General features: G+C 37.2%; 1 protein-coding gene across 1 annotated transcript; it reads right to left on the minus strand.

Annotated features, from left to right (window-relative positions):
* Positions 1-440: 440 nt before the first annotated feature.
* On the minus strand, positions 441-4134 carry LOC126604019 (pectinesterase/pectinesterase inhibitor PPE8B-like). Its single transcript, XM_050271068.1, has 3 exons — positions 3561-4134; positions 2106-2627; positions 441-1259 (listed from the first exon to the last, which is right to left on the minus strand). Exons 1-3 carry the CDS (start codon positions 3868-3870, stop codon positions 562-564), a joined length of 1530 nt encoding a protein of 509 aa, XP_050127025.1. The 5' UTR covers positions 3871-4134; the 3' UTR covers positions 441-561.
* Between the last annotated feature and the right edge of the window lie 5893 nt (positions 4135-10027).

Consider the following 10027-nt stretch of genomic DNA (forward strand, 5'->3'; position numbering starts at 1 on the left):
AAACTTAAACGCATGACTTTTTTCTTGTTCTGCTTTTTCCATTCCTTGTTTTGCAGAATGCCCAAGCTGGTACCCAAAACCTATTTCAGTATTTTAATTGTACGGTAGAAAACTGACTGGTCGTAGGTTCAAACCCTACTTGGGGAGATTGGATTCATTACGAGTTCTGACTCAAAAGAACTCGGAATGAAAGGGTTCACTTTGACTGTTAAGAGTAGATTACTGGTTCGTTTATGGTACTTAGTACTGATTTGGTACTGAGGTGCTTTTATAAAAAATGGTATAAAAAAATCTAAGCTTAAAAAAGTGTTTGGTAAACACTTAAAAACAGCTTATTTTCATAGTTTTGAATGAAAAAAAAAACTGAAAACGTGAAGCAGCAAAAATAAGCTTATTCTCAGAGCATATCAAAAACAATTTTTTTTTTCAAAACACAACAATACCAAACCAACTCTTAAATTACTTATTGCTGTTCTAAATTTTCTTAACAAAAAAAACAAAATTGATCGAAGAAGATATAATTAGGTACAAGATTGAAATTACACAGAACTGCTTGAATCCTCAAGCCCCAAGTCCTGCTGTATATTTGACACCAGTAGGGGGCAACCACAGGTCTCCTTCAATAAATTGGGCTACAGTATAGTTCTGGACTTGAGTAGACTCATTAAACACTCGGTAGCCGGGCCATTTGACCCGGCTTTCGAGCCCCGCTCCAGGCCCATAATTCATGTACTCCCCATATGACAATGTGCTCAAAGCAAAATCCGCATTCCACTCGAGCCACCCCTCAGGCCTTATGGCACTGCTCAAGAAGGACTGCATTATTACAGTTCTTGAATACAGCTTCCAAGGCCTACCAAGGTAAGTAGAAGTTGAGTTGACAAGGGGTAACAAGTCTGCATCTGCAGTTATGTTGCAGAACTGGATTGAGATTCCGGTCGGCTCATTCGGGTCCTTCCGGCCTTGGGCCGTGACGCTGTTCTTCTGATTTGGTAGGCCTTTTTTGGCTAGGATCTGGCAGTTTTGGAACACAACAGTTGCATCACCAAAAATGAAGTCAACTGTGCCACTTATTTTGCAATCTCTGTAAAACTGGCGCATTGTGTGTGCGTAGAGTGTGTCTTGGTAGCCTCTTATTTGGCATCTGTAGAACACCGATAGGTCGGAATCCGATCTTAGGGCAACTGCCTGGTGCTTCTCTGGCCCTGCCGTGTTCTCGAACGTTAGGTCTCTTGCTATGAACCCTCTACCACTCACAGCTGAATACATAGTTCCATGAAAACAAGATCAGTTTTCATAACATGAATGGTTGAATACAAATTCCTAATAACAAAAGGAGTAAATCACAACAATGGTCCTAAACTTATGCTCATGTTACACTTTTGCCGTTCAATTCAATTTTTAAATTTTGTAGTTCGTCAGTTGCGTCATCTATCACTTAAGTCATGCCAGACTTAAATATAAAAGGTAAGTGAGACACATAACACAATTGTAAAACTGTAGAATTGAATCACATAAGCTTAACAATTATAACATCAACATTACCAGCAGAGATGCATCGGTTGTATATAACCTATTTGCCGTGGCGATATTATTAAAGAAAGACTTGCATTCAACCACACACAAAATATGATAGCAAAATAATGAATTATAATGGTCTTGATGTAAGACCATTCAAGGTGATGCTCTGCTAGGTGAGGTCAAGAAATTAAGTATGCTAACATGTATTGGGACCATGTACTTTCCTCTCATACCTCCCACCTACCATTTTATTAAGGTGAACAGTATTGAATTGGTTGGGATCTCATTTAAGATTCCAGTAGTCTTAGAATAGGATACCAAATCTTGTTCTCCATGGCCCCCAAATCCAAAGTTGATAGGATAAAGCAAAAAATAATAATAATAATAATAAATAAATAAATAAATCTAAGATACTTTACGTAAAAGAAAAAAGTTAAGGGTGAAAAATCTGGAAAAAAAAAATACCTACGCACTTTACATACAAATAACACTTTTACTTGTGTAGGTATTTTCATGTGTTAGGTTGTGATTTGCAAGTAAAAAGAAACGAGCAGCGTAGAGAAAATTATTGAACAGATGCTTACCAAATGTTGCGGATCGAAATGTGGTCCAACCATCGACAAAATTTCGATTTCCAGAGATTATAGTAGCATCCATACCATCTCCAATCATCATTAGGTTCCATTTCTTCTTCTTGATCTCCACGTTCTCTTTGTATGTGCCTTTCTTGATGTATATGACATAGCGGGTCATGCTTTCATCCGGCGCTGCTAACACGGCATCCATGACATTTGTGAAATTCCCGGTACCATCTTGGGCTACAACTGCATCCACATTGACACCACCGGCTTGTAGAAGTTTTCGATCTTCGGTTTTAACCCACGAAGGGATTTCTCCATTAGGCCCGTGGTGATCGGTATTAGGGTGCACTTGGGTGAGGAGGCCTTGGACTAAAGAGGTAACTTGGTTGAGGCCAGTTGAGACCAACCCTTTGACAATGCTGTTGGTGCCTTCGAACCCATCACTGCATGTGTCCTGGTTAACCAGTGCAGCGCTCAACCATGTCCTCAGATCAGAACTTAGTTTCCCTGTGCTGTTGTCCTTGCCTAAAAAAAGTACAAATTTGTGGCTTTTTGTAAATTGGTTGACATAATGCAGCTGAAAATTCAATCATATAAAATGAAATTGGATTACAAATTGCCAATCTGCAGCCCAATTTTATGTCTATTGGAATGAGTCATAAAGTAACTCTATGATCAAAGGCTACTGATTTTTTTAATTCAGCAATATTCTAATCAATCTTTGGGAGCAGCCTCTCCATAAATGGGGGTAAGGCTAGCCGACATTCACCTCTTTCAGACCCTGCGTAAAGCGGGAGCCTTGTGCACTGGGTACGACCTTTTTTAATAATCTAATCAATCTAATCTAAATTATCGGGAGAGAGGTTCGAACTTTGAGTGTGGAGAGAAAGTACGATGCTCTAGTTAATATGCCAATATGTGATTAAGGCCGTGGATGAAACTAAAATCATAATCTATTCAGTTTGAAGTGCAGATGGCTAAACGACGAGTGCCAAGCTAATCTAAGTTATTGAGATTTGAGAGAGAGCTTTGAACTTCGAGTGTGGAGAGAAAGTACTATGCTCTAGTCAACATGCCAATATTGATTAAGTACTATGCTCTAGTCAACATGCCAATATTGATTAAGGCTGTGGATACAACTAAAATCATAATCTATTCAGTTTGAAGTGCAAATGGCTAAACGACGAGTGCCAAATTAGTGTCAGTGAATGTGTGTCTTGCATGCCAAGCTTGTTGGAAATTGCAGAGGAAATATTTTTATTTTTTATTTAGCTTAGATTTCAATCCACCCCTTGACTTCATGAACCAGAATCTAAACTACCCAAAACATGTCAACGGCTAAGGAAAAACAAAAAGATCCGAAATTAATAACAGACTTAGGCACTTAATTTAAGGGATTAAGGGGGATATTTTTATTTTTTATTTAAGAGGGAATTTTTTCTGTTAAGTAGTAGTTACCTTCCGGGTTCTGGGAAGCAGAGAGAGACCAGTTCAGCTCATCAGCAGAGAAGTCAAGCAAATCGAGGCAGTCGGAAATGGCGTTGGAAAGGCGAAAATCGCCGAAAGCATTTGCAAACTGAGAGAGTATGGAGGCCACTTGCTGCACAGCACCAATGGTGTCCCTCAAGGAGCCTGCAAATTCGGATGCAGGCACTTTCAAGCACTCTGACGGTATATCATTTGTGATGCTGCAGCTAGCAAAAGGGATTCTGCTTTTGGAGCAGGCACACAATAAGACTAGCAAAAAAAGCAGCTTCCCAGAAGCCATTTACCAAACAAAGTGCTTAATGACGAAGACCTACTAAATTGTGTGCGACTAACAAATAAATATGAGAGTGGAGGAGGAGACTATTTAAGGCAAAGAGTGGATGGGGTTGACTGAGCAGAGGTTGGATAGGCAGGTGAGGGAATTTAAGAGAGCCGGTGGATCATGGTTGATGCGGCATACGACTCAGTAGTCGTGCCAATTGCAGGTTGGGGAAGCAGGCTTCAAGACCATATTATATACAGATAGAAAGCAATATCTTTTAGAGTTGTTCGCGGCCCTCATGTCAAATACAAGCTGTTAGATAGAATCAGAGCACACAGCGTGCAAAAAAAAGGTTATTCACAAGCATTTCGTCGAACATTGATGGGTTTGTTGTTGTCAGCCAAATTAATTTCTATACATGTCAACATATATCGACATATACCAAAGCAATCTAATAAGTGATATAGAAAGAATTTGTCGACTACTGTTGACACAATCTGTCAAGATATGTCTAGCAGGTATTATATCAAACACTTGGTGGTACAAAAATGACATGTACCAATGGACTGTTCTTAAAAGATCTTCTCATGTATATTTTCTGGACTCTAAGATGGTCATGAGACAACCTTGGTCCCTAAATCCATCCACCCCTGATAAATCTACATAACAATGTTTGAAACTTCTAACTAAACAATGGTATGAATTAAAACAATTATCTTTTTACTGGGTTGTGTTGTTTTCAAACCCATGTAATGTTACGTGACAGAAACAATCACCCGCAAATTAATTTTGTTTGTCATATCAAATTTTTGCTTAGCAAATTATATGACAGTGTTTCGTTTGTTCAACGGTAGAAACAGCCCATGTGTCGGCAGGCCCTACGGTGCCGTTTGGATTTCATTCTCTAATTCAAAAAGGGATGTGCTATCTACACATCCCAAATTACTTCTCACACACCCCTTATTAATTCTGTCCGTTGATCTTATTTAATTCATTCGATCTGACAGCCGAAAATTAAAAGGGTGCGTGAGAAGTAAAATAGGGTGTGTGCATATCACACTCATTAAAAAAAAACCCACATGCAAAGGAAAAGAGAGTACAAATCTAAGTAATAATTCGCTATGATTTAATATTTAGCAGTGGTCACTTGTAGGACTAATTAATCACGTCCCATCCGAATGTCACATAAATTCATTTACGTGGTACTGGATTTTTAGTATGCATGCATGTTATTCAGTAATTGTGTTCTTAGCTTAGGAAATAAGCATGATAGGAGAAAAATGAAATGTGTTTGAAATAGATATATTGCTAGGATAACGTCTCGGGTTAATAATGTAAAAATATTTTTAAAAAATGGTATTTCGTTGCAGTAAGTCTCATGTTAATAATGTAATAATATTTAAAGGAATATTTTAGAAAACTTATATATACTTTTACATTTTTGGTAAGAACGACATTAAAGCAGTACTCATATCATATAAGTAGTGTTTGAAATTTCTTCGATAAAATTAGAGAAAGATATGGAAATGAGAAGTGAAATCTAAACTTCACTCTATGTTGGAGAAACTCTTAAACTTCGACTAAAATCGACAGATTTTATCGATATTTCCGACATATCGATAGGGTAAATTATGCAAAACTACTTCAGCTATGAGTCAAACCACAATCTCATACCTCAGTTTTAAACATTACAATGGCATATCTCAATTTATGAATTCGTTGCAATGATAGACATCCATTAAGTTTTTTGTCAATTTAACTGTTAAATGATGATGTGGCAGGAGTGGGACGCACTCCTTCCCCAATTCAAATAAAAAATTAATAAAATTTTAATTTAACTATTAAATTTAATTTTAAAAAAGCCTCACGCTCACGAGAAATTTTCCGGTTCCGGCTCCACTACCCTTCTCCCTCTCCCTCGTCGCTGCAACTAGACAGACCGATAGCCTTCTTCCGATGGAATCGAAACCATCGTCAAAGTCAAGCCCTCAAAAATGTATTATTTTTTTTCTTTCCTTTCTAATTGTCATCTTCAATTGAATCAATTCACGTTCTGAAGCTTAAACTCATCAGTTTTCTCTATAATTTTCTTAGGGTTTTCATCTTTCTTTTTCGATTTGTTTCGTCAAAATTGAAATGGAATTTGAGGGCTTGATTTTTCTTTTTCAAAAGTCAGTGATCTCTTGAAGTTCATCTTCCTTCTTCTCTCTAATTCTGTTTCCGCTAGTTCAATTTGTAGGATTTAATTTAGGGTTTTAAGTTGGAGAATTTAATTTAAGGTTAAATTTGATTGCTGGTCCACTTCATGATTCCCACATGGGATTGGGACTCGATCGAACACAGAGCTGCGAAGGTTTTGTGGAAGCGATTAAGGAACAAGGACGATGCTGGGTTTAATTGAGCAGTCGTTCATCAGCTCCGGGTGCACGAAGATTTGATCAAATTGCCCGAAAGCTTCACAATCACTGACGATTCGATTTTCCCGGGAGGTTGATTCATTTCGTGGGAGTTTAGGTTCCGATTTCAGGAAGATTTGTTTTTTAATTAATTTTAAATGTTAAATAAAAAAATTATTAATAATTAATTAAGTTTTTTTTTTGAATTGGGAAAGTAGTGGGTCCCACTTCTATCACATCATCATTTAACATCTAAGTTAACAGAAAACTTAACGGAGATCTGACATTACAACAAATTCATAAATTGAGGTATGACATTGAAATGTTTAAAACATGAGGCATGAGATTGTGATTCGACTCATAATTAAATCACTGCATATAAATTCATCGATATTTACACAAATAACAATATATTCATCGATATTTACACAAATGCAACCAATAACAATATATTCGACTCATTAAATGCAACCAATAACAATATATTCGACTCCTTAAATGCAACCAATAACATTATATTCATCGATATTTACACAAATTTAGATATCGATATTTAAATCACTGCATATAAGTCATTCTCGTTACTTGGAGGCCACCACATGCAAATTACTTGTCTTTCTACGCTTTCACCCTCTCCTTTTCCAAGACAAATTTTGGATCAATTGTGATAATTAACACTAGCAAAGTGTGTGTGTGTGAACAATTTATCTTAATAAGTGCATATTTTGTTGGGAGCTTTAATGAAAAGGGCTTGGGCCAACAAATATTTAACCAAAAATCACCCCAAAATGTTATTTAACTAAAAGGGCTTAAAGTTTAATAAAAAATCAACCAAAACTATTGTCCACGAATCAAACTTACAAGCCCAACTCGCTACAAATCTACACTTCCGTAAATACCCCAAAATGATTTGATATTGTTCTAACTCTTCACCAACCTCAACCTAGCACGAAACCGTCATAATAACTCTTTGTCTTCTTTTCAAATCAAATCCCCCCCATTTTAAAAACAACCAAATCAAAGTTGAAAAATGAAGCATTCATCGGAATAAAGCCGCCGAAACAAGTTCAAAGAAGTTTAATGGCAGAAACCGGCGAAAAAGTGTCTGGAAACAAAAAAAAACCCAAACATAAAACTGTTTCTAAAGAACCCAAAACATAACACTGTTTCTGGAAAAAAAAATCAAATACAGTGTTTGTTTTGTCTGTCCACAAACAAACACTGTATTTGGAAAGAAAAGAATCAAAATCCAGAAACAATGACTTAAATTCCAAAAACAGTAACTTAGATTCTAGAAACAATCTATGTTTTAACCTTTAACTATTTATGTTGATGCAAAAAACCGGAGGTCTTGGAACAACGTAAATCCGATTGTGAATCTGCAAGAAATGTAAATAACACAAGATGTATCGTGGTTCACCCCAATGTTTGGGCTACGTCCACACTGATATTGTATTTCTGAGAGGATTGCAAGGGAGAGAGTGTGAGGATCTCAGGCCTAAGAATTGGCCTCCTCCAATTGTGAGGTTAAGGAGTCCTTTTATAGAATAAGGGCTCCTCACTTATTATATATTTGCCCCTTCCTTTATTACATAATTACTTTTAAGTCCCCCGAGTATTTGTACGAGATTTAAATACGAAGGCCCTAAGTATGGTATAAACAGTAGTTCCCCAAGTCTTCAGTCAAGAGAGTCTTTTGGCTGGAGACTTAAAATTCAGTCCATGTGTGGGCCGAAGTAATTAGATGTTGTCTTAAACTGATGCTCGATATGAGGTGGTGCTCAATCTGAAATGGTGCTCAACTAGAAGTAGCACATGCTGCGAGGCTGCTTGGCTAGTGGCTTATGTTGCCTTGGTTGGCTCAGCTTGTGGCGTTGAAGGTGAGGGAGTCCCTTTTATAGAATAAGGGCTCGCTCCTCAATACATGAATGATGGGCTAGAGTTGATGCTCTCTAATGATGGTGAATGAGTCCCTTTTATAAAATATGGGCTCGCTCCTCATTACATGAATAATGGGCTAGAGTTGATGTTCTCTAATGATGGTGAGGGAGTCCCTTTTATAAAATAAGGGTTCGCTCCTCAATACATGAATAATGGGCTAGAGTCAGTGGCGGATCTACAGAGGGACCTGGGAGGTCCTAGGACCCTTCGGCGACCCTAAATCCCTGTTAGAAAATTTCCGGGGGACCCCTCGAACACAAGGTTTGAGCTGCTGTGCAGGTTGCAGGTTGCAGTTGCAGGTAGCAGTGAAGAAGAAGACGCTGCGGGAAGAAGAAAGAAAATAGGGCTTTTTACCAATTGGTCCAAAACGGCTGTGTTTTGGCCCATTGTTTTAAGTATAAAAAAACAAAAAGGTAGACAAACGTTGTCGTTTGCCATGCATGATGACTCAATATTGCTTTAATTTTAAAGCCCAGCCCCCCTGAGCCCTTCCCCAAAGTTCTCTCTTTCCCTGCTGCTTTTCCCCCAATTCCCTATTATTTGGTTCCCTCTTTCCCCCCATTTCAAAACCCTAAATTTCTAATCTCACCCATGACCCAATCCCATATTATAATTACGTAAGTCCAATATCATACATCCACTTGTTTTAATTCTCCACTCCACCACTATTTGGTTCAAAATTCAATTAAGTTTTTTAGAATTCTAATCTAATCTCAATTAAATTATATTAGATATTGATGGAGATTTTTAGTCTATTATTGATATGATTGTTGATATGTTTTATGTTTGTATACTCATTTTATCATTGGAATTTAGATGGAATTTTTGTTTATTGGTTAATCGGTATATGTTTTGTGTTTTTGCTTAAATATGTAGTTTACAAATAAGAAATATGGAAAGATTTTTCCTTCCAAAGCCAATAGCACCATTTATTTGTTCTGGTAGTTCGAGCTCAAGACAAAATGAGTGTGACGTTGATTTTAATAATCTTGAGAGAGACCCAAGAAAAAGAATTCGAATGAAGGACTATTCTTCTAATATTCAAGATGAGGTTCAAAGAACATATTTGCAAATGGGACCTTGTAGGCCTACAAAGCATGAGTTCCCATACACTTTGCATGCAAAGAAAAAACGACGATTTGTTGTTTTGTGATTTTATAGCTTGTAATGTTGTTTTGCGTATGATTTTGAATGAAATGTATTATATTTAACTTTTTAATGTTATTTTTGTCTATAATTTTTTTGAAATTTATTATTGGGACCCCCCGAGTTTAAAATCCTGAATCCGCCACTGGCTAGAGTCCCTTAAGTATTTTTTATGAGACCCAGTTGAGGCCCAATGTATGGTACATAATGTAGTCCCCCAAGTCTTCGGTCAATAGAGTCTGTTGGCTGGAGACTTCAAATTGAATCCATGTATGGGCCGAAATGACGGTTGTTCGGAGGCGGTATTTGTATACCCTGCACTGAAGATTTGTAGGTGAAGCTTTGCAGGTGAAACTTTGAGGCTGGAGCTCTGTAAATGAAGCTTTTGAAGCTAGAGCTTTTGTAAATGAAGCTTTTGAAGCTAGAGCTCTGTAAATGAAGTTTTTGAAGCTAGAGCTCTGTAAATGAAGCTTTTGAAGTTAGAGCTTTTGTAAATGAAGCTTTTGAAGCTAGAGCTCTGTAAATGAAGCTTTTGAGGCTAGAGTTTTTGTAAATGAAGCTTTTGAAGCTAGAGCTCTGTAAACGAAGTTTTTGAAGCTAGAGCTTTTGTAAATGAAGTTTTTGAAGCTGATTGACATGAGTGATGCTTATGAATGTTTATGTTGACTGACATGAGTGATGTTCATGGATGT

The sequence above is a fragment of the Malus sylvestris genome, chromosome 15 (assembly GCF_916048215.2).
Source record: "Malus sylvestris chromosome 15, drMalSylv7.2, whole genome shotgun sequence".
In the NCBI taxonomy this organism is placed as follows: domain Eukaryota; kingdom Viridiplantae; phylum Streptophyta; class Magnoliopsida; order Rosales; family Rosaceae; genus Malus; species Malus sylvestris.

Excerpts from the sequence above, each read along its gene's own strand:
- LOC126604019 (XM_050271068.1), bottom strand. The coding sequence starts at position 3,870 with ATGGCTTCTGGGAAGCTGCTTTTTTTGCTAGTCTTATTGTGTGCCTGC. Across the intron at positions 2,628-3,560 it reads TGCTTCCCAGAACCCGGAAG|GCAAGGACAACAGCACAGGG; the intron begins GTAACTACTACT and ends TACTTTTTTTAG. Across the intron at positions 1,260-2,105 it reads ATTTCGATCCGCAACATTTG|CTGTGAGTGGTAGAGGGTTC; the intron begins GTAAGCATCTGT and ends CTATGTATTCAG.